Source organism: Corvus cornix, chromosome 2 (assembly GCF_000738735.6).
Source record: "Corvus cornix cornix isolate S_Up_H32 chromosome 2, ASM73873v5, whole genome shotgun sequence".
NCBI classification, from domain to species: Eukaryota; Metazoa; Chordata; class Aves; order Passeriformes; family Corvidae; genus Corvus; species Corvus cornix.
The window spans coordinates 66,651,152-66,675,776 of NC_046333.1; the positions used below are offsets into that span (position 1 = coordinate 66,651,152).

Here is a 24,625-nt window from a genome sequence, read left to right on the forward strand (position 1 = left end):
ACTTCAGTTTACATTATGCTACAGAGGTTTTTCATAATCTTGCCTTCAGAAAATTTGAGAATACATATAAAATCCATTATTTATTACACCATGTCTTTAGTAATAAATAAAGTATATTGCTTTTAACTTCAACTGTGGCTAATTCCCAGCTGATTTTATTTTCTAGCACATCAGCAAAGTACACACACTTCTTTGACATCAATTATTAACTTATATTATAAGCTAATTCAGGAGAAACCAATGTAGTGTAAAAATTACTTCAATCCTTTTTTAAGAGGAATTAAGATGTAATGAAGAATGAACTTCAGAAACTCGGGAGTTTTGTTTCAAATTAATTTCGATTCAATATAAAATATTTTGATGATTATCTAAAAGTGTCATTCTCCAGCCAAGCCTGTCCAAGCTTATTCTCTCCCTAAAGTTACCAATCAGAAGTATAAAATAGACCTCCATATTCTTCTTCTTCTGAGAAATATCAATCTTTCCTTTCCACTATCTACTTGACACCAAAAAACCTGTTTGCTTTGTTTTCCAGGAACATACTCTTCTTGCCAAATACCAACTTCCAAGTTTATGTACCTCGAAATACCATATAATGCATACGTATAGTGGTAGAGAAAGTGGCTATGCCCCTGTGCATCATATTTAAGGAGTCATGGCAATATGATGATGTTCCCACTTACTGGAAAAGCGGGAATATAGCCCCCATTTTCAAAAGGAAAAAAAAGGAAGACCTGGGGACGTACAAGCTGGTTAGTCTCACCTCTGTGCCCAGCAAGATCATGGAACAGATCCTCCTGGAAATTATACTAAGCCACATGGAAAGTGAGGAGGTTATTCGTGACAGCCAGCATGGCTTCAATACAGCAAATCATGCCTGACAAATCTGCTGGCCTTCTATGATGGGGTTACAGTGCTGGCGATTGAGGGAAAAGCAATTGAAGCCATCTACCTGTACAAAGCATTTGATGCTGTCCCATGCTATGCCATTGCCTCTAAACTGGAGAGAGATGGATTCGACGGGTGGGCTGCTCAATGGATAAGGAATTGGATGGATGGTTGCACTCAAACAATTGCAATCAATGGCTCAACGTCCAGGTGGAGACCAGTGATGAGGGGCATTCCTTAAGGGTCAGCATTGGGACTGTCACTGTTTAACATTTTCGTTGGTGACACGGACAGTGGGATTGAGCACATGCTCAGCAAGCTTTCCAGAAAGCCAGTCATAAACTGGGCTACATCAAAAGAAGTGTGACCAGAAGGTCAAGGGAGGTGATTCTGCCGCTCTACTCCAGTCGTGTACAACCCCACCTGGAGTGCTATGCCCAGCTCTGGGGTCCACAACATAAGCAGGACACAGACCTGTTGGAGCAAGTCCAGAGCAGGGTCATGAAGACTATCAGAGGGCTGGAGAACCTCTCCTATGAAGACAGGCTGAGAGCACTGGGGTTGTTCAGCCTGGAGAACAGAAGGCTCCAAAGAGGCCTTAGGGCAGCCTTCCAGTACCTAAAGGGGGCCTGCAGGAGAGCTGGAGAGGGACTTTTTACAAGGGCATGTAGTGACAAGACAAGGGGGAATGGCTTTAAACTGAAGAAGGGTAGGTTTAGATTAGATATCAGAAAGAAATTCTTTACTGTGATTGTTTACTTTTATCATGAGTCACTGGAACACATTGCCCAGAGAAGTTGTGGAAGCATTCAAGGCCAAATTGGATGGGGCTTTGAGCAACCTGGTCAAGTGAAAGTGTGTCCCTGACATGGCAGGGTAATTGGAACTAGATGATCTTTAAGGTCTCTTCCAACCCAAACCATTCTGTGGTAACTTCACTTATCAATTCCATGACCTTCACAGTACTGTTCAGTCGTAGATTCATCCAGACTGATAACCCATTAAAGCTCCCTAACTGAACATTACAGAGGCCAAAAACTTAAATGACTTCAAAGCAACAGACAAAGTGTAGGAGGAAATGTCTACTAGAGGCTATTAAACAATCTATACACAACCTCCACACAAGTTACTAGCACAAGCCAGGGGCTATGCTGAGAGAGGGACCCTGCAACAAGGGACTACTTAACATATCCTCAGGTCCCTAGACTCCATCACAGAGAATGACTAAACAGACCTTTGATCTGACCTAATACTTGTCCTTAGGTTACTTCTCATGCCCAGATATCCCTCAACATTTATCAAAACACACATTGCATATCTCTGGGACATATAAACAGCTTCCTCTTTACTCAGCAAACGTTCCAAATCTTACACTTCAACAAAAAACATCCATCACACCTTCACTTCTCAGAAACAGGGCCTGAATTCAAACTTTGCACAGCCACAACATACTCTATTATTTACACTCTAGAAAGCCCTAAATTATTTCAAAAATCATGCAATAGGACAGTGAGAAATTTTTTATAGAAAAGGTTCTATCAATCAACCTGCCTCACTAGTAGTTATTCTGCCATTGTCCCCAGCGTAACACAAGACCTGCAGGCACAAGTGAGACCGCTTTTACTCCCATGCTCTGGAGGGTCATCAGTGTAATGCTGTCAATATGAAGTCATAAGCCTGTTCACAACTGTATATGAATAAAAAGAAGTTATTCCAAAGAAGGCTGCTTGTGACCTAAACTGACTGGTAAATCTACTTTAAACACCTCCAATCACAAAGTACAAAATAATTTGAAGGCATCCTGGTTTAAGCACAATTTTTCTGATATCAACCAGTTATGATTGCAAAATTGGCTACATTGTTATTCTAACCAAGTTGTAGAATATACATCTGGACATCCACTCTCTGAAAAAATTACTTACTGTTTGCATTTCTAAGTACTAGCATTTGTATGCACCAGTGACGAGACAGAAATAATTAAGTTGTATCTAGACTGTTATCAACATGTGATAGATTATCTGTCTGGCCCTACGTTCCATGTTTTAAGTACAATTTAAAAATTTAAAAATCAGTATTACAGTACTTTGTAATGTCAGAAGGCAGAACCTTAATTTGACTTTATAATTCTAGATACAATAGCTTTCCCTTGAATATGAAGTGATGTATCACATGTTTCAAACTCCGTATTCTATAATCATAGAGCTTTTTGTTACTGTTAAAGCCACAATTTAGGTTCTGAGGCAGTAAAGTGGAGTCATACAAGGAATACCTTAGAAATGGTTTCTTAAAATTAGGCTAAGAAAAATCATTGCAGCTGGAATTTAAGTAGAGAAAATTATAGGAAAGTATTCAGAAAACATTTATTACAGAATCCCAAACAACATACACATTTTAATAACATATATATTAAAATATATGGATTTTTAATTGCATTGATATTGTGATACTTAACTAACCATCCTCAGTTTTGATGGGCGCTTATTTCCAATTTTAAAAATATTCCTAGCAAAAAGTCCATCGAGTCTTTCTTCTGTGTGCATCTTATTTACTTTGTTCTCATTCTACTGCATCTCGGAGTAACAGCAATCAAAACCTGTACAAAGCTGGCAGAAAAATGTTACTGTATTAAATTATCAGGAATATCATTATATCTGTCAACAGGAGAAGAGAACTATTGGTTTCCCCCTTTTTCCCCATGCTACAGAGGTAAACAGCTGCTCTTCTTTTTGTCAATCAAGCTTCTATGTTTACCTAACTCCCACTAATGCAGCAGAAGATCAGTTATGACAGCCAAAATGCACTTTCATCTAACCAAAATACTTTCTTTGGTGTAATACTTAACTGTCTCAAATGCAAACCCTAAAACAAAATTCACAGGCAAATTGGCCACTTTGCATGTAATTCCCCACCATTTTTGATAAAGGTGATAAACCAGCAAATTACATTGGCTTTAGCTGTATGAAGACTCACAAACTGCATCCTCATTTGCTTATGCCCTGATTTAATCAACGTAGAAGATTCTAAAAATATTTATACAAATAACACACATCTCTGAGAGGTGGGTTCAAGCATTTGAAATTGGTATTAATTTGCCTTTCATGCTGAAATATAACAACCCCCCCTCATTGTTCTGCTTCATTAGCTTCGTTTTATTTATCGCCCGGATGAAAATGTTCGTGGATACTTGTGCCACTCATGGTATACCTACACACATTTCTTGGGGAAACATACCCATATGGGGTAATTTTGCCACACACAGGAAATATATTTTACTCCTTTAAATTCTTAATAGCAACAGACCTTATGCCACGAAGATATTACTGTCCATAGCCCATCAGCAAAATGCAAGATGTGCATCTATTATAAATATTCCATATTTGTGTTCCCTTCCACAAATAAGTGCCTAAAACCTTTGTTCTGATTAATTCCCAACCTGCTGTATGGGACATGGGTACAGGAGTACCATTTCACTGCTGAAAAATTAGAAATGCTCATGTTGAAAGGGCGTGGAAATGATCTAGGTTAGACAACAAAGGCAACAAAGCCTATGATGGAGCTGGCATTTCTAAATTAGACTGTTGTGAACAAAAGCTCTGGTTAATAAAGCTACAGCCAACAGCATTACTGTGTACCTTACTGGAGAAAAAAACGGGATTAAGTTTGTGCAGAGACTAAACTTTCCTATTGGTACCTTGATTTGGCCAAGAAGGCAGACAGGGAGTGTGAGAACTTTTGAGATCTTTAATACTTCCACTGCCTCTGCTTGTGATGTACAACATCTATTTCCTGGATAAACAGAGAAGCTAGGTCCCCAGAGCCTGAATCCAGTACCTTTCATAAGCCCTAACTTCATTTTTACAAACGATAAAAGAAAATGTAATTTGCTTTCCAGCTTTACCAGTAATCCATACGTGTTCATATTGCAGACAGCAGAAGTATCTGTGAGATCAATAATAAACATCCTCTCTCTGCTTTATTTAAAGAGAACATTCTCCAGCATACATGCCACTTTCCAGTTGGAATGATGGAATACAGATAATAGAAATAGAAAATACATCACAAGCAGCAAAATACATGCTCTTTAACAACAGGCAAGAGACCTCCTAGAATCAAGCAGCCTAATTTCTACATTTCTGAACTAAAAAAGACTACAGTAGGATATCAACAAGTCTCAGATATTAGGGAATATCCAGTCACATCTGCCGGTGTGCTTCTCCTCAACAGTCTTCCTAAGCAAGGGCCTTACATATCCAGGTTCCTTCCTCTTGCAAGCTACAGGTTATTTAGTCAATCCAATTTAGTGGTGCAGTTTTATTTTTCTGCCTGCAATCTGCTATCTGCCTGCTTCCACTGAGTCAGTAAGGGCCCCTCAGAGAAGCACAGAACAGGTAAGTTTAGAAGGGACCACTGGAGGTCATCTAGTCCAATCAGTGTTCAAGCAGGGTCCCCTAGAGCACATAACTCAGGATTGTGTCCAGATGTCTTTTGAATATCTCCAGTGAGGAAGAATCCACAACCTCTCTGGGCAATCTGTTCCAGTGCCCAGTCAAGCATACTTAAAAGAACTTCTCCCTGATATTCAGGTGGAACTTCCTGTGTAATCACTCCACTTAATATCTGTAACAGTAAAGTTTATTACAGGTGACATACCTAGAGAATGTATTTACAAGAAGCTAGAAAATCCTAGCTGATCATGTGCAACTTTGAATATATTTACTTGAGTTACTGAGGTAGTTACTTCTCTCACAGAGACAGTGAAGAGCACCATCCATACTGTCGCAAAAAAAGCACAATTGTTTGCTAAATGTGAAATCCCTTAATCCAGGTAAAGGAAACTCAAACCAAGAAGCACTGGAACTTCATAAGAAGATGGCAGCAAGTATTTTTCTCAATAATCACTAATCCCATTTTTTAGAAACAGCTAGTTGCTAAAAGGTTTCAAATTTTATTTGTTTGTTTTTAGGTAACCCTGTAGTGCACATTTTCTTTTTGGTGTTTGTCACTTAATAAATACCCTTTAAAAATACAATTTTAAATGCTGGAGCACTTGTTGCTATCTATAATACACACTGATTTACTACACTAACACTGGATAAAGAAAACTTTTAAAGCACTGTAAACATAAAAGCTTGAATGTCTTAAATACATGTCTATTGTCCTGTAGTGATTATGTAAAATGTTAAATACCTCTGCACGTAATTACAGAAAACACAGCACGGTCATTTTATAGACTGATATGAGTAATAAATGGATTTTATGTATTTTCAAGCTACATCTAATTTGCACATTTTCCTCAAAATGCCTTTAGCTACCTTTCTTCTAAGTTCTTTACCTGATTCCTTTGGCCATTATGCTCTATGCATTCTGCTGTTATTGCTCTCATTTACCTTTTCGCTTGTCATTATTAAATACTTTTATTATTTCCTTCCTGCAGCCTCATGCAGAATGATCACAAGAACACCTCCCTCTAAACACATTTTTGCCTTTTTTTTCTAATGAAAGTAGCAGCTTTGGGTGGGTGATTCATTGCTCACATCAGAACAGCCGAGCATCAATCAAGCGTCGGGAAAAACTTTTTCAGGATTCCAAACAGTCTTGGTGTCACCGTGTTGTGAAACACGATCGCCTTCTCCAGGAGGCTTTTCCAGAGTATTAAGGCAGTCCCAGTCGCTGCGGACCTAAAGCAGAGCCTGACCAAAGCACACCTGGGCGGGGAGGTGACACCCCCACACGTGTCCCTGTCGCTCCTCTTGGCAGCTGCGGGGAGCGCAGGCAGGCGAGGAGCTCCTGGGCCCCTCCCGGTGCTCCTGCCACCCTGGGCTCCTTCCCCACGTCCCGGATGCTCTCCGGCGGGGCAGGGCACAGCGGAGTTATTGGCCAGCAGGACCAATGGTACCCTGGGTGCATTGGGAAGAGTGTGTCCAGCAGGTGGAAGGAGGTGATCCCCCCCTCTGCTTGGCCCTGGTGAGGCCACATCTGGAGTGCTGTGTCCAGTTCTGGGCTCCTGAGTACAAGAGAGACATGGAGCTCCTGGAAAGGGTTCAGCACAGGGTCACAAAGATGATTTGGGGTCTGGAGCATCCTTCTTATGAGGAGAAACTGCGGGAGCTGGGCCTGTTTAGTCTGGAGAAGACTGAGAGGCGATCTCATTAATGTATATAAATATCTCAAGGGTGGGTGCCGTGAGGATGGTGCCCGACTCTTTTCAGTGGTGCCCAGTGACAGGGACACAAAAAGTTCCACCTCATCACGAGAAAGAACTTTACATTGAGGGTGGCAGAGCACTGGAACAGGCTGCCCAGGGAGGTCATGAAGTTTCCCTCTCGGGAGACATTCCAAACCTTCCTGGACGTGTTCCCGTGTCACCTGCTCTAGGCCAGCCTGCCTCGTCAAGGGGGTTGGACTGGCTGATCTCCAGAGGTCCCTTCCAACCCTAACGATTCTGTGATTCTGTGATCTGCCCGGTCTCCCTCAGAGACACGCGGGGAAGCCTCTGGCGGCCGGGAACCGGGAGCGGGCAGCGGTGACCCGACACCCCGGCCCCGGCCCGCCCCGGCCCTCACGCGCGGCGGGCGGTCCTTGGCACCGAGGCCCCGCCCACAACGCTCGCGGCTGGAGGGCGCCGTCTCCGCCCGCCTCAGGCCGGCTAGCGGAACGCCGAGCGAGCGAGCGGCGCCGTCTCGATGCGCTCGCTGCTCGCGCCGACCCCTGGCGCATCGCGGTCGCCACTTCCGCCGGCGCGGGGCCGCGGGAGGGAGCGATCCCGGCGGGCGCGCGGGACGCGCTGGCGGCGGGCGGCTGGCTGGAGCCGCCGTGCCCCTCCTCGCCCGCCGGACAGGTACGAGGGCGGGGCAGCTCCTCCCTCCTTTCCTCCCGCCCTCAGGGACGGGGGGCGAGCGGGAAGGAGGCGGGGTCGCTTCCTGGGAAGCGTCGCCCGGCATCAAGGGGCCATGGGCACGACGGTGAGGGGCGTCGGGGGCAGGATCTGGAGCGGAGGGAGGCTGACACTGAGTGTCGGGAGGGTTTCGGCCGGCCCGAGGAGGCGGCGTCCCGCGAGGCCCGTGGGCAGCGAGGCGTTCCCTTTCCCGGGGGAAGGGCGGGGAATGGCGGCCTGTGGCAGCTGGGGGGAAAGCCTCCGTGCCAGCCCTGCCCGGGACAGCTGCCAGGTGCTCGGGAAGGGACACACCTGGCGCAGGCGAGTGGGCAGGAAGGAAGTCTCAGGGATCATGCTGAACCCTATGCCCCTTCCCTCTTTTGCCTCCGGGGCAGGACCCAGGTACCGTCAAGCGAAGTACCTGCTCAGGTTTCCCACAGATGGACTTTTCCTGACGCATCCCTGTTGTGGTGCCAGCTGCTGTCCTGCCACCAAGCATTTCTGGCATATCTCCAGAGGATCATGGCCAAGGCCAACGTGGAGCTTGCCTTGTGTGTCTCAGACGAACAGTTTTTCTGAGTCTACTAAGATGCTGGTTTCTGCCAAAATTATGGGTTTAACAGATGTTCTTCAGTGTTAAAAACCCTTGGCCAACCAAGGCTCAAGCTCCTTCATGATGTTTTTTCCATGCTTAGTACAAGTCGTTAACTTTTTGGAGACCAAAGAAATTTTGCTTTTGTCCTCACTTGTTCATTTGTTTCTCCTTCATGTGATCACTGTTTTGTGTGGTAGGTTAAAGTACTGATCTGCAAGGGAATTTTCTTTAAAGGGGAAGAAACAGGAAATCTTTGATCTAAAGAATGTGTTGTTTACACTTTTACACATAGGAGGAAAAAGAAAAGAGGGAAATGGGTATTTTACACAAATCAGGACAGCTCTTAACTCTTCATCAAACAGATTTTTGCGGTATGTTCGTTCAAGAGGTGAATTAGTTTCTTGAGAGATTTTGATGAGAGGAGGAGGAATAGCAGTTTTCATACTTAAAAAAATAGCAGTTTGAGAAGTCACAGGGAATTTCAGAAGAGTTCTGTCACTGTTGCTAGTGAAATTACTTGGAGGAGACTGTTTCAAATGTATACATACATGTACAGTTTCTTCAGCTGTTACATAATGTTCCTTGAAGGATGTAGAGAAAAGCAATTACCATGTATCATAGGTTTATGGGTGGTCGTGGGTGTGTCTGGAGTAATCAGTGTTGTTCCTTACTACTTTCATGAGAGATTTGGTAATCTGCAAAAAATTAAATGGACAGATTGTAAAATCTGATGGTGTTCCTGAGGAAATACTTTGCATAGAAATAGTTGAAAATTGAAGATTACGTTAATTGTGTGGTTTAATGCCGGTAGGCAGCTCAGCACTACACAGCTGCTTGCTCACTTTCCTCACTACCCCCAGAGGGATTGGGGAAGAGGAAAAGAAGAGTAAAAAAGAAAATTTGTGGGTCAAGATAAAAATTATTTAAGAAGTGGAGAAGAAATGGAAAAAGAGAAGCACACCAAAACAGGTGATGTAAAGATGATCACTTCTCCCACAGGTAGATCAGTGTCCACCCAGTTCCTGAGCAAAAGCTGGCTAACCTCACTGAGCTCCCCCTACCCCCCCTTACTTTTTGTTGCTGTCCATGGCACTTCGTAGAGTATCTCTGGTTAGTTCAGGTCATCTGTCAGGTTGTGCCCCCTCCCAGCCTGCAGCCCACACCCCAGTCTGTTCACTGCAGGGTTGGGTAGAGGGAGAAGGAGAAAAGGCTTTGATGCTATGCAAGCTCTCTCAGCAATCACTAAAACTCTCAGGTTTTGGACTTTTGAAGCACCCATGACAGTACATGGCCATGTCTTCTTCTGAGCGTATGTCATACTGTTTCCACTTAGCTGAAAAATGAGACTCAAGATTGCTCCTGCAGCACTTGTTCCACCGAGAAACTGTGACATTAACAAATGCTGGGTGCATGTAAGAGGAAGCATTCACTGGACAGGAGAGATCTGAACAGGCATCGACAAAAATACAAGTTCAGCTGAGATGCCACCAAGGGAGAGGTTCCGAACTACATTGATTTTCCTTCACGCTGATTTAATCTTTGGGCTTGAACTTGGAAGTCCTGACTTCGCATGCAATTCTTTTGGGGAGAGTAATAGTTCATATCCTGGGTTTAGTGATCAAGTCACCAAGCATCTTTTGCAGGCAGCTTAGTGGTGGGATGCTATAAACACGGGATTAAAGAGGACTGCTCTTTATCATGCCCAATCTCAACAGCTGTGCACAATGGCTTTTATAAGCTTCACCTTGAAAAAAACTGTTCAGTTGTTCCTTCTTTCATTTTTAGGCTGCTCTAGAATACAGATAGTCTAGAGATGGAAAGGGTAAATTTGTTCATGATCACTTCATACCCACTTGCTCTCATTCTTCTATCTTTAAAATTAGAACTATTTTTTTCTCCTTAGTGGTACTCCATACTTTTATTGAAAGCAGGTCTACTTTCTTTTCATTGAGGTTTTGTTAGGCTAAACAGGTTATGCTTTAATCTTATTTCAGCTCCTAAAATGGGCAACCTGTTTCTTCATCCTCATAGCCCTTTTTTTGCCATTGTTATTTCAATCTTTCTTTGGGGGTGATCAGAACTGTATGATATTGTATGTGAAGGCTCACTCATGCCTCATTGTCTGACATTAGTGCTTTTCTGGTTTTACTAAAAATAGTCTAAAACTTTTTTTCTTTTTTTTTATGGTCACTTCATGTTGGGATTAGCTAAAAATCCACAGGGGTAAACTTTCTACCTCTCACTTTTGATCTTCAGCTGAAGAGCTATGAATTTAAGCACAAGTAATTATTATGGTACCTAAACTCCTTTTCAGCTCCCCAAGATGTTCTTTCAGAACTCTTGTAGGAGTCTTGTACCAACCTGATAGTAGATCATATGAAAAAAGGAAACATAAGCACATTGCAAACTTCATACTAAACCTTCATTTTTCAGCTAAACTTGTAATTTCTGGTATTGTATAGTAAATTGCCAGTGTTCTTGCAGACTACATTTACTGCATGATCTAGTGTTAATACACTAAGACATTTTCCATTTAAAAACAATGGGGAAAGCATTTTTTATACATGTGTGATGAGGTGCATTATTCTTGAGCTGGGAAAAACAAACCACTAAACAGCTGACACAGAGTTTAATTACTGACTGCTCACTGAACTTGATATTGACCTACGCTTAAAAGTCTTGGGACAATTGTCTGACCAGTGTGTTTTATCTTAAAAAAAACCCCTCAAACATCATATTTACTGTCTGCTGAGCTGGAGAACAGAATTAATTGCATCTCGGTCTACTAAGCTGCTAAATTCCTTCTCTAGGCTTGAGTCATCCAGTTTTGTTTTCTGTTGCATGTAGAAATAGCTGCATGTGATAAATATTAAAGAGATTGCCGTATCATAGACCTCATCAGATAAACAGTCTGATTTTTGAGACTGGCTTCTCAGCCTGCTTCTTTCCATCTCCATGTTCTTTTCTGCAAAAGTATGCAAGGAATAGTGAATAATTGTGAAGATGAGGGGATAACTTCTTCCACTTCATGCCTGTAACTGGTCATTGGCTCAAATCTGTAGTTTTAGCAAGGCTTCCCATGTTGTGGACTAGTCTGGTGTATTTTGCTGTGAAGATGAAGCAAAGTAGGCAGAACCACAGTGCTTCAAAACCAGTTCTTTCACTGTGAGTTTGTCATGGAGATCACTTCTCTCCCAGTCACTCCTGTGAGTACATGGATTGGACTAGTTAGAGCTGTTGACAAAATCAAGCTGCTTTTCTATTGCTGATGTTTTGGGGTTGATTCGTTGGTTTGTTTGCTTTGTAGAGTGTAGCAATTCTACTTCCCACATGAAGAAAAAGTGCTTTCATAAAGTGTTGATGGCCTCTGATGTTAACTTTGGTGTTCGCAAAGTTAACTGGTATTAACTTTGGACATCAGAAAAAATAAGTAAAATATGTGAATAAAAATGATTCAACAAAACTCTGAAACCTTTATATTTTCCCCATAAGTGTCACATTCATTTATTGTTGTTGTTGGAAGCCTGTATACTATCTCCTATCTGACTTTAGCATTTCTTTCAGCTTTCAGACAAAAACCACCCAGAAAGAGAAAAGCAGACAGAAGACAACAATAGCACCGAATGCAGCGAACCAGGAGCCATGGATCTGAAATTCACTTCATCAAGAAAATACATTTCCATCAGTGTACCTTCCAAATCTCAAGCTATGTCTCCCCATATCAAATCAGTAGATGATGTTGTAGTTCTTGGCATGAATCTCAGCAAATTTAGCAAACCTACTCAATTTTTCATCTGTGTTTCTGGAGTTTTTATGTTTTATCTAATCTATGGATATTTACAGGTAAATGCTATGAACTTGTGTCTTGGGCCAATTCCTCCTACCCCTTTTCTTTTTCAATAGCATAACAATATAGTGTGTATTTTAATATGTATAGATGTTTAAACTAGATATTTATGGCAAAGTCAGCCTTTTAATATTCAAGAGCAGCAAGTAATGTATAATCTAAGTTTCCATTATAGTTCATGTGCCTGCAAAGTTTAGATCACTTTGACTTCCATAACTTGATCTTTTACTTCTGTGTGCAAGATATAGCAAGGTCTTCATTGATGATGAAACCTTTAGATCTCCCTAAGTTGTTCCATGAGTGCTGTACATTTATTTTTCTCTTTACTCTCAGGACAGAGCTGAAACATGTACTGTGGTAGTTTGTTAAACAGAGGCATAATGTTTATGCCATTTCAGTTAAATATTTACCATTCTGCTAATCTTTTCTCTTTTATCTTCAGCAACTACATTTCTGTTCCCTTTTCTCAGTTATAAGTTCACTGAGTATTCTCAATAAAGCAGTGATTTAAAAACTTGATAATTAAAAATCATGTTTCCAATGCAGTTTTCAAAAGCAGCCGGAAGTTTGTTAACATAAAGTTACTCCAAAGACTTAGACAACATTATCAGTGATTAAAAGCAGAATTTCAAAAAGGAAAATACTAGGTACCCTTTTGTTTCTATAGCTGACCTACATAAGTCTTTATGCAGTGTATGAATTTTTCCTTAACAAATTGCTCTGGTTTAAAATATTCCTACAGCGAGCAAATTCATGAACTCACAAGTGCTATTTAATGTAGGCACTCAAAATATTAGATGTGCATTCCCAAGAGCTGAAAATTATCAGTAAGGATGTTTGTCAGAGAAAATTTGTATTAAATGTATCCTGAGATATTTATAAAATCTGAATTAAAACGGTCTACTGAAGTAAGTGAACTGAAAACCAGCAAAAAAGCAGACAGGAAGCCATGTCTAATTTGAGTTAATTACTAATGGATCAAATGTATTCCCCTGATGAATTGATCCATTCATTTCAGTGTGTTTACAACAACAGTAAATTTTCTTCTTTCATTTTGGAGAACCTAAATGGTCTTTTCTTTTTCAATACTTTGCAAGTTACTTATGGCAGATAAATTATAGTTAATAACCAGCATCTGCAAAGGCTAGATTTGCATGTACATGAAGGAAAAAGGTCTGTTGATTTTTTTTGTCCATTTAATATTTTGGTGTATGTACATGACTTTGGTGGGTTTTTGTTTTTATAGGAATTGATATTTTCAGTGGAAGGTTTTAAACCTTTTGGTTGGTACCTCACTTTAGTGCAATTCGGATTTTATTCCATTTTTGGACTAATAGAATTGCAGTTGATTCAGGACAAAAGAAGAAGGTATGTGTTTTTCCAAGCATTTTACCCACTGTCCATGAAATTAGAAGTATTTGATACTTATGGTAAATTTAACTTCTGCTTTTTGAATGTGAGTACTGTGAGGCATTGCTAGCAGTTCCATAGATAAAAGAAAGTGAATTTCTGAGTGACGTAGAGAATGTTTTAGAAGTACCCACTTAGATTTCAGACCTGTAAGTAATTTTATTGACTCTGCTGTCACTTTGTCCCACTTACAGAACATATTGTATCCTTAAGCTGGATGATAGAGACTGACTCATGTATGTGTTGCTTGGGATTATCCCATCTAGAATAGAGCCAATGCACTTCACAGCACCTGAAGCCATTTTCCTCAGATATTGCCATCTCCTCACCAAGGGGTTCCTCTAACATGCTGTGCATCTTGGGGAGTGTCAGAGGTCTGCTCTCTGCTTGCTGTGTGGCTGAGTGGATTTGCTCCAAAGGATGTGCTAAAGTTTTGTGGTTTTTATTTGAGACAGCACTCATAACACTCTGCCACAAAACTGTTCTGTTTTCTCTGCAGTTGACCAAGGAGATTTTTGATCTCCTATTTGTGGAAATGAGATATTTTCTGACTCAATGTAGCCATTCTGCAGCTTCCTACCCATCTATAGCCTCTGCAAAGTGTATATTGAGGCACTCTGGAAACTTGAATAGAGGCTGTCATGGTGTCACGAATTTTAAAATTGCCTTATATTCTAGTTGAACATAACTAGTTTTCCTTACCTGATGTCAGCCTTGGATGATTTTGCATATACTGGTCTTAGATTATAAAATTCTCTTTTAGCCAAACAACACAACTTCGATAAATTATTCCTTTTATTTTAAACACTGACAGCTTATATTTCGAGTTACCTGACTTTTTGAGATGCATCAGGTAATATTGCACAGTTGCCTTTGGGGTGTTCTGTTACTAGTATTTACAGGTTTTTATTACTAGTTGGTGATGCTTACAGAGCATGACCCTTCAAGTAAGTTTTGTTGGAAATGTAGGTCTGAAATATATTTTACATTTTATCTTTTATAACTTAGTCACCTTGTAGACATGCAGTAATCTATGTTTCTTAGCCTTTAAATTTTTCTTGCATGCCTCAGAGCATGTGTACACCACATAATGAGTTACAGATAAGACAGAATTACAGCAAGACAGCTCCTTATGTTCTTAGCGTGGTTCTGAGTAGGCATGAAAAATAGCCGAACATATGCGCAGCAATAACTGTAAAAAAATCACGAAGTGAGCACAAAAGTTGCTGTTGGATCATCTGTTGTCAGGTGTTAATTTCATCAAGTTGTGAACAAAACATCTGAAAATGTTCAACGAGCCCCTCTGTTCATGGTATCTGAATCACTGCTCCCTTAGTTTTGTTGTTTCATAAAACAATGGTACTTTTTTAACTTTCTTAATTTTAAAAATGTCAAGGTTCGTGTGAAAACTTCACCAAAGAAGTTGTCACAGTGACCTGTGACAGAACTAAGATCCAGGATATCTTGGTATACCAATCTTCCGTGTTTCCTTTGACAAATTACCTGAAACCTTGGTCTTGATTCTTGTGTAAATAACATACCTTCTCCGAAGGAGGTTAAAGAATTACTGCTTGAATACTTCATGAGCCATAAAGTTTTTATTGTCTTGTATTCGTGCTGTTTATTTGGAGTAATTGAAAGAAGTGAAATATGAAATCAGACATTTATGTGCATTTTTAAATTTCTATAGAGTGAAATTCAGTGAGAAAGATGTTGAAGTTGTATTACAAAAGTATTTCTTTACCTCAATTTCCAAGATAAATCTCCTCTAGATGAATCTGTAATGCAAAGGTTTGTATGTTTATGTTTTGTAGAATTCCTGGCAAAACCTACATGATAATAGCATTTTTGACAGTGGGAACTATGGGTTTGTCAAATACCTCTTTAGGATATCTGAATTACCCTACTCAAGTCATCTTCAAGTGCTGTAAGCTGATTCCAGTTATGATAGGTGGGGTTTTTATACAAGGTAAGTGTTAGTCTTGCTATTAGATGTTTTTATTACTGCTTCTTTGGGAGGGAGTCATATATAGAATCCTGTACTTTTTAAAATTCCACTGGTAGAATTTTTCCTATAGGAGGAAAAATGGGAATTTCTGAAGCATCTTCTGAGAAAATGTACAAATATGATTAGATCAACAGAAAATATGGGGAAAAACATTCTACATGTCAGTTGCAAAACTTTATTTTTACACAAGCTTTCTTAATTTTTAAGAAAAGTAAGTTTGTTTTCTAAAATAAATCCCTTTATAAATGAAACATTTCAATATTGAAATGGAAAACTTGAAATGGAAAAAAAAAATCCAACCATGATTTGTTGATAAAATCCCTACTCTTGTTTGAGAAGATAAATTCCTAAATTTTGATTGAATATTTAATCAGCAATACACCTGATTTTTCATGTCTTTGGCTAGTCCTAAAGTCATAGTTCATATTCCCAGAAGAGAAAATGTAATCTGGAGAAAAACAGATAAAGGTTATAGTTATGTGAATAAATATACTCCAATATTCCTGGATTTAGACGCCTGAAGTATTTTATAAAAGTTTATTTGTTCCATACACAAAAATTCAGTCACTAAAGCTTTACATGGACAAGTGTTATGGAACAAAAATATAGAATGCTGTATTTCTGCTTCTGTAGGTAATTCTGGTCTTCTGGTTGAAAAACAGCTGAATTTTCAGAGGAGATTACAACTTTATATATACACATGCCTGCACAGTATTTACCTTTTATTAGGAGTAATTTTTTATCATTTTAACGCAAAGTGACTGGTATTTTCTTAAAGCTTTGTGAAACTTTTTTAATGTGTTGTTTTAGTGTTGTAGTCTCAGAAGCTATTTATTTTTTAATATTATTGTTTAAAAAATTCAGTTCAAAACAGTTCCCTTGGAAGTTCATGTTCAAAGTTCAGCTTCTGAGCAAGGAATATGTTATTTCAAACAAGATGTACTAAGTCCTGCTTTTTCATGTCCTTACTTTCTTTTTCCATTCCCCTCCACAACCTGTAAGACAGTGTAGGGTTCTCTGAGTGCCAAAGTTGTCTGTTAGTGTTTGGAATTGACTTTTTTCTGATCGGTGAAGGCAGCCAAAATGTCTTGTATGAGGGAAGAGTATTAAGAAAACATCTAAGGGGTCCTGAAGTTAAGAGAATGCTTTGTCAGGGAGGATGTGCTTTGTGTTAGTAGGAGTCAAACCAAAGCTGACCACAAGAATCAGATATTTCCCATTAGGGAAAGGAGTTCCCATAGGGTCCTCTGCCATGGCAGGAACACCGGTTGTAGGAGAAACTAAGTCCGGTTGTGAAAGACCAAAACATTAAATGGTCTTCTGTTTAAGTAAAAGAATGACATTGTAACAGTGTTTCCTTTGCCTTCTAGTCTGTTAAACAGGATAAACGTGAAATTCTGAGTGCTAACAGTCCATTCTTGCTGTTTGTATTTTGTAGGAAAACGTTACAATATTGTAGATGTGTCTGCTGCCCTATGTATGAGTCTAGGATTAATATGGTTTACTTTAGCTGACAGCACAGTTGCACCAAACTTCAACTTGACAGGTAAGGATATATTACATTTTAGAGTTTAAGAAAATGCTTGTTTTTTCCTACAATAAGCATTCCATAGAAGTTCTGAGTTCTTGGTGGAGTGCCTTCGGATATCGTACTGAAAATGCAAGTTTCATTGTGGTTTTGCACTAGCAGAGCTCTGTCAGTGGCAGAAGATACCTTTATTCAAAGTGTAAGTTCTTAGGTTCCTAAAATTTCTGGAAACTGCACCCTTTTGGTTGAAATGTCTCATGTATTCTCAAGACTTACCCCAGTATATATATATATTAAAATAAATATTTTAAAATTCAGTTGGACCATTTTAAAACTTAAAAACATTAGTTGTCTTTTCTAGTTAAATTTTAAGTCTTCTTCCATTTCAGAACCATTTACTTTATATTAACTGATGATCTCAGTCAGATTTGCTGTAGTTTCTAGGTGGAGTTCTCACATTTTAACCTTTTAATTCTGTCTAAAATCAGAAGCAAAGCAAGGATTTTAACCTGCTTGGATTTAAAAACTTAGTTGAATTTCTTTCTCAAATGACAAAGGATAATTCAATTCCTTAGTTAATTCCCATGACTTGTGTAGAACTGTTTCCATGCAGATTTCTTTCAGAACTAATTTGGGACCAATTTTCCCGATTGTTTTTGCTCATGCTTTATATACAACACAACATTGCTGGTCTCATTCATGGCTTTGCTGCTGCTGCTTCTGCTCAGTACTGCCAGAATGAGTGGAACAATTCTCCTCACACTCCAAACTGTGTAATGGGAGTAAGATTAACATTTGTCTTGTCCTCACATTTCTCCTCTCCATGTGCACTGGTGCTTCAGATTCCAGGTAACCTTTTCATCTCAGTCCAGTGCTGAACCATGCATTTGTCCAGTGGTGTGCCATTAAGCAAGGCTGGAACAATCATGATGGAGAATGCCCATGGAGACATGCATCCATCACTTTACAGAGTGAAATTGCTGGGCTGGAGATGTTATTATATCCTTGGACCAGAGCTGAATCCATGCAGATGAGATATCTATATTTTTAGCATTACCAATATTATTCATGTTATCATGTCTTTTCCATTGAGTTGTACCTTTTCCAATGCCTGATAACTTTGAATGATGAAGAGACCTGGAAAGTCTAGCCATGGAAAGGAAATGGTTCCCAAGCTAAAAAACACTGGTTTAGAAGTTGGTATACATTCAGAAGCTTGCCAAGAAAATACCCCCTTAAACTTCATGGGCCTTAAAAATGTTAAATCTCCCACCTCTGATTGTAAGAACATAGGATTAAGGAAATAAAACACTGCTTGTTTCCAGTTTCCTGCTGACACGATCTTTTAAGGAGCCAAGACTAGAGCAGATTTTGATTTGCATTTTGATGATTAGTGTCTTCTGTAATGTTGTATACTTAGGAAAAGTGTATTTCAACCTGTGTTGATCATTAAATACAACAGTCATGAAAGTTTAGAGGTTGGGAAATGAATTGTGACTGACGTAACTAGAGTTACTAGTTTTTTGTTATTGGAAAACTGATTATGTTATTGACTGTGTAGTGACTTTGTTGTGAGCATATATGATAACCTAAAACCATGGGGCTTGTACCTGAACAGTAGTTTTTTTAATTAATGTTTCAGTAATGAAGGATTTCTACTGTGAGTCCTCTTGCATTTGTTTTACTGTTACATCAAACATTTATGTTTGCCTTTGTCAGGAAAAAAATAATGCGGGATTAACTGCTCAAAAAGAGTATGTTCTCTGGTTATTTATCTCATTAAGTAACTGCAACTGATATTCTGTCACTATTGTTACTACAAAAACTACAGCTGCCTTCTTTACAGCAATGTCCAGATGTTCCCATCAAGCTTAGAGACACACAGTGTTCAGGGGTTAATTGGTGGAGGGAGAGTGGAGGTAGGCACTGCTTTGTACTGGTGTCTTGAAATGTTTTTGCTGACATTTAGAATATGTTGGGGGGGGGTGTTATTATTTTTCTGTTCCTGGGGGTTTTGCCACTACTTTGTTGGTGAATATTCTGAAGAGGGGTTTTTCTGTTTGTTTTAATAGGGGTGGTCCTAATATCCCTTGCCCTCTGCGCAGATGCCGTTATAGGAAATGTACAAGAAAAAGCTATGAAGTTGCACAATGGTTCTAATTCAGAAATGGTAAATACCACATTTACAATTTTAAAAGAGCATATGTTATCATAGCTAAGGCCTACATTGACAAAACATGGAACTTAATGTGCTTTTCTCTTGCTTATGAAAGGAAAAGCTCTTAGTGTACTGTTCTTGGGGTTTTCTGTTTGAGGACTTCTGCTGATTTTTCTGTTTCAGTTTTTAATCTTGCAAGGGTGCTGCTTTCTATGTGCAGCTCCAAATGTATATTGCAGCTACAGAAACACTCATTTCTAGCAACAATTCCTTTGTCTACCTGCAGGCCTGAGATCAATGTAGTGGTTTTTGTATGATCACGCACTTAATCTCTGAAAAATACACACTGTTCTTCTGATAGAGTTGAACATGTGTTACATGGAACATGTTGCTTTTCTTACTTGCTATACTTTATATTCTAGAGTGTGCTAGCACTTGGGAGGCAGGTTTTTTTAAATCTTTTGAAATCAATAAAACTGACTTTCACAGTGGGTGAATATTTTTGTTCCTGATTCAGTGAAATACATAGTTTTGAAGAAGTCTTGTTGACTATTTTTTATATACTTAGTTGGAATGTGGATTATCTGTTCATATGGTCTGAGGTTATTTTTCTTTTTAGACAAAACTTGTTTAAATTTGGCCTATTTTTCTCTGAAGTTGAGTAAATACAAGTAAATCTTTTACTATAAAAGGCATAATGTAAATAAGACACAGGTAAAAAGTTACTGAAATTTATTTTTTATATTTGGCATGTATTTGACATTTAACTAGAAAAATCTAGTTTCTCAGGAGAATGGCTTCATAAATGGAGAAAAAGAAGGAGTCTTCATTTAAGGCTAGAAGTGATTTAGGATGGCTCAAGATCAAGAAGTTTGAGCTACAAGTGTAGTGGTTTAGGGTACAAGGGTTTTGTTTGTGGTTTAGACATTACATTTCAGGATTTTGTTAAGAGAATTTGGTGCAGAAGTAGAATTTTGGAAATAATTTTCTATACTTGAGACTGTGGGTAAAAATTGAATCTGAATTGGAGATCATGTTTAATGTACAGTGATCTGGAAATAAAATTGAGTAATAAAGGAACCTGTCATCCACAGGATCTCTCTTACTCTGTCAAATTTGGAAATTGAGCTGGATTTAAGCAGTGGTGAAAAGTGAAAAGATGTCTCGTGGCTGACATAGTAACCTCTGTTCTGGAAGGTTATACCTGATTTTTGCCTTATGTATCATTCTATGGAAGTGACTTTTATTACACTGCGAAACAAGGAAATAGCAATGTGGTGCTTATTCCTGGTCGTGAAAAGTGAGGTCTTTGGGTACTTAGGGAGACAAGCTGGATGCAAAGGCAAGTGAAGAACTAGAGACTGACTTCTGTGTGTTTGAACAGTGTCAAGTAAAAGCTCTGAGGATCAGGTCATTGGTTTTTAAGTGTTTGAGAACAGGTCTGCTCTTTAAACATGCGTTCATCCTTCTTTATTATAGAGCAGTGATAAGTGGTCTGTTGTCTCATGGAATTGCTATCAATTGTTAATAGGTTTTCCCCAACAACTGAGATATTATAACAAGACACTGAGTTTTGAAAGCACAGTACATCAGCATGTTCTAGCCAGTATTGCGTAGACTAGTTCTGTTGTCTCATTCCCTGTTTCACAAGAAAAGGCTACTAAATGTTGCCCAAACAGCTGAATGCCTCCTGCTGCATGGCAGGATGGACGGATGGACGGACAGACGGACAGATGGATGGGCGAAGGGCAGTTCCAGCTTCTGCTCTATTGACTCAACATGGAAAGAATAGATAAAGGTTGTTTTGTTGCTCAATGAAGCTATGAATTGAATAAGGGTCCAGACAAAATAAAGAGCTTACCTGTCTCCTGTCCTGAGTGTTCTGACCACTGAGCTGGTCATTTTTGAAAATCCTGCATGCTGTAACCATGGTGCATGTGTGCCATGCATGTGAACTGAAGTGACGCAGATGAAACTTATGTGACACTTCTGGCAGCCCATGGTGATTCTGTGCTGTCCTTTGCACATTTGATGTAATACGGATCTTTACTGTGGATAAGTAGCAGAATATGTAGCAGAATAGAATCCAGTAGCTGGATAAGTAGCAGAAAATGAAATGTGTAACATGTTCTTCAGACTATTAAATTGCATAGTTGTGGGAAGTTTTATTTAGGCTGTGAAATCCTGAACTTGAAGGATTTACCACAGTTGACACTGACCTCAGGATATTATTAACTGACTGGCTTTCCAAACTTCTTTTATGTTGTTGTGGATAGGAAGAATGTGTCTAACATTTATTGTTGACTTTTCACTGTACATCAACTATAAATCCTGGTAAAAATACCATCAAACGCTGCAAATTGAGTTCTGAGAAGCTGAGCATATTAATAGGGCCAAGCATCTGAAAGCATTTAATTTTGTCCTTTTGTATAGTATCACCTAGTAATTATTTTCTCTTACACTATTCTAGGTTTTGTATTCCTATTCAATAGGGTTTGTGTATATATTATTTGGATTAACATGCACTAGTGGATTAAGCCCTGCTGTAACATTTTGCTCAAAGGTAGGTGTAAAGATTTCCCTTTTTCTATGAAGAGCTTCATTGGAAAACCTTGCTCTGTATGATTTAGAAAATCTCACCAATTCTCTCTCTAAAGTTCTATTTTCATCATGTAAACGGGTTAACTTGTATAATTCATACAGTAAGCAAGTTTTTCCAGTCTTTGATGTATAAGATAGGGTAATGTTTTAAAAAGCAGCAAAATCACAGGACCAGATTTATGAGCTTATAATTTCATTATTATTTTTCCATTATTTAACTAAAATTAAATAAGGATTTTTGCATGAATGCATTGTTGAACAGCTTATTATTGCTCAAGCAGTTGATTAAAGTCTGTAGTTTTATGTCGTTTTGCAATACCTCAGGGTTTGTTTTATATTTTCCTAACCGGCTTTTTTATTGTTGCAGCATCCAGTTCAGACTTATGGTTATGCATTCCTTTTCTCCCTGACTGGGTATTTTGGCATATCCTTTGTTCTAGCTTTGATTAAAATCTTTGGTGCCCTTCTCGCTGTAACAGGTATGAGCAAATTATATTTTTACGGCCTTCGTATAAAAACAAAGTAATCCTACTCTATTATTTAGGACAGAGCTTTTGAGAATTATTCTTACTCTGGCTTTTTTTCTGTTCTTTGTGCTGACTGATTTCCGTAGCATGGATCTTCACTGGTAGAATGTATTTGAAAGCTTCCTGATTCTTCTTGTGCCACAGTTTCAGCCGTGAAGAGCCTGCTAAGTAAACTTGTACGTGTAGTCTGTGCTATGTTTTAGTGCAGAAACAAACACTGTTCTAAATGGAGGAGTTGAAATAGAATCACAGAATCATTTAGGTTGGAAGGAACTTCAAAGACCATCTAGTTCCAACTCCCCTGCTATGGACAGGGACACTTTGCACTAGACCTGTTTGCTCAAAAGCCCCATCCAGCCTGGCCTTGAGCACTTCCAGGGACAAGGCAGACACAGCTTCTCTGGGCAGTCTGTGTCTCGCCACTCTGACAGTAAAGAGTTTCTTCCTAATATCTAATCTAAAGCAACCCTTTTTCAGTTTAAAGCCATCCCTCTTGTCCTGTCACTACAGGCCCTTGTAAAGAGTCCCTCTATAGCTCTCATGCAGGACCCCTTTAGGTACTGGTGCTATAGGTCTCCCCAGAGCCTTCTCTTCTCCAGGCTGAACAATCCTAAGTGTCTCAGCCTGTCTTCATAGGGAAATACAGAAAGGAAAAGACATGTATCCTTTAAAATGTAAAGGTAAGGATGTTCTAGGAAGGCATAGTAAGCAATGACATTGTTTCTAAGCACATGAAGCTACGAACATTAGTCACAAGGGCCTGGTGGGGGGGAAGGTATAACAAGATGTCATGTAGCTACTTTCCTTTCTTCTTCCCCTAAAAGACACCCTGGTTTCTGTCAGGTAATGCTCTACTTCATTCACAGTAGTGGAGAGGAAAATACATCTTTGTTTTCTGACCTGAGGATTGCATGCTCTGATTTCCTATCAGTTATTTCCTCTGCAGCATATCTGTCTCGTATTTGCTTTTAACCAAGTTCAGTAGCTCTCCTGACTGGAAACCGACCCAGAAGAGAGGGTTGGTTCATGTATTAAAATACTTCTCTAAAGAAAAAGCCTCACTATACTAAAAAAAGTTTTTAAATGCTGTAGAATAGTAAACCTTTCCCAGGTTTTCCTGTGCCTGACCTTGACAATTCTAACACTTGAGCCTTTTCTGTCTTGCCTGTAGCAATATGAAAATGTTTATTGTGCCTTGGAAGAACACCACATTCATTACTGTCCCTCCCACCTCCCCCATCCACCCTCCCCCTTCTTGAGGGGAGTGGGGTGAAAGAGTTTAATGAAAATTGTATTTCTATTAGCAGAATGAGAAATTATCAGACTTAATTGGGAAAAAGAAGAAAAGACACTTAATTTAGAAGGAAATGGTTACATAAATATTTTAATTAATAACTGATTTGAAAGAACAGAAATAATTGTAATTAGAAAAACTGAAGTAATTTAACCATTTTTTAAATTATTCATCTGTAAACTGTTTTCTAATTAAAACTCAATTTTCTTTTTCGTTCTCCTTTAATTTTTCATGTAATAGACAATCATTTTATTTGATGCACATAAGTTTCTTAAAATGTAAAAAGAAAATTATTACTGAAAAGTTGAGGTTGGGGCAGATGAAGCAGTAGCGAGGGCTGTTTCTTCTACTACAAAACACACTTAAATGAATATTAGTTTGTGGGGTAGAGTTGGGAAGAATGAAACTTGCATTTCTAGCCATAGCAACATGAAAATACATCAGTAGTCATGGGCTCCTTTTGCCAGTTGTTGCAGTAAGACTAATTTGCAGTAAGACTTTCCAGTATGGTATAGTAAAAGGTACTTCATGGTAAGCAAAATATTTTCTGTTAATAAAAAATGTATTCTTTAGGTACAGATCTACTGCACCCTGTACTGGGGTCTTTCTCAAGTGAACCCTGTGCCATCATACAGAATAACACCTTCTCAGGCCCTCAGCCTGCATAGCTAAACCTGTGTGCCTGGCTGCATTCTTACTTTGTTTTTAAACATTTTCTACTACTTTCACTCATGTGTTGATTTTGTTTCAGTGATAAACTTCCTAGGTTTCCTGGTACACAGTTTTCTAGTAATGCTTTATGCTTGTTCATTGCAGATAGCATTGGAAATGTTCAGATAATTGTTGGAGCTGTAGTTTTTCAGTATTTCAGAGCAATCAAAGAGTTTATTTCCAG

The 24,625-nt window shown here is 39.2% G+C and overlaps 1 protein-coding gene across 4 annotated transcripts in view; it reads left to right on the plus strand.

Moving 5' to 3' along the window:
* Positions 1-7,651: 7,651 nt before the first annotated feature.
* Positions 7,652-24,625, plus strand: part of SLC35B3 (solute carrier family 35 member B3) — a 47,193-nt gene continuing 30,219 nt past the window's right edge. Inside the window, exons 1-8 of one of the 4 annotated variants that reach the window (XM_039548758.1) lie at positions 7,652-7,726; positions 11,922-12,200; positions 13,451-13,572; positions 15,429-15,583; positions 17,061-17,168; positions 19,223-19,320; positions 21,779-21,871; positions 22,277-22,388. In XM_039548758.1, coding sequence (XP_039404692.1) covers positions 12,000-12,200; positions 13,451-13,572; positions 15,429-15,583; positions 17,061-17,168; positions 19,223-19,320; positions 21,779-21,871; positions 22,277-22,388 — 889 coding nt within the window. In that variant the 5' untranslated portion in view covers positions 7,652-7,726; positions 11,922-11,999. Of the gene's footprint in view, positions 7,727-7,785; positions 7,851-11,921; positions 12,201-13,450; positions 13,573-15,428; positions 15,584-17,060; positions 17,169-19,222; positions 19,321-21,778; positions 21,872-22,276; positions 22,389-24,625 lie in introns of those variants that run through there. The other 3 variants (XM_039548757.1, XR_005601416.1, XM_039548756.1) reach the window with 3 other exon arrangements.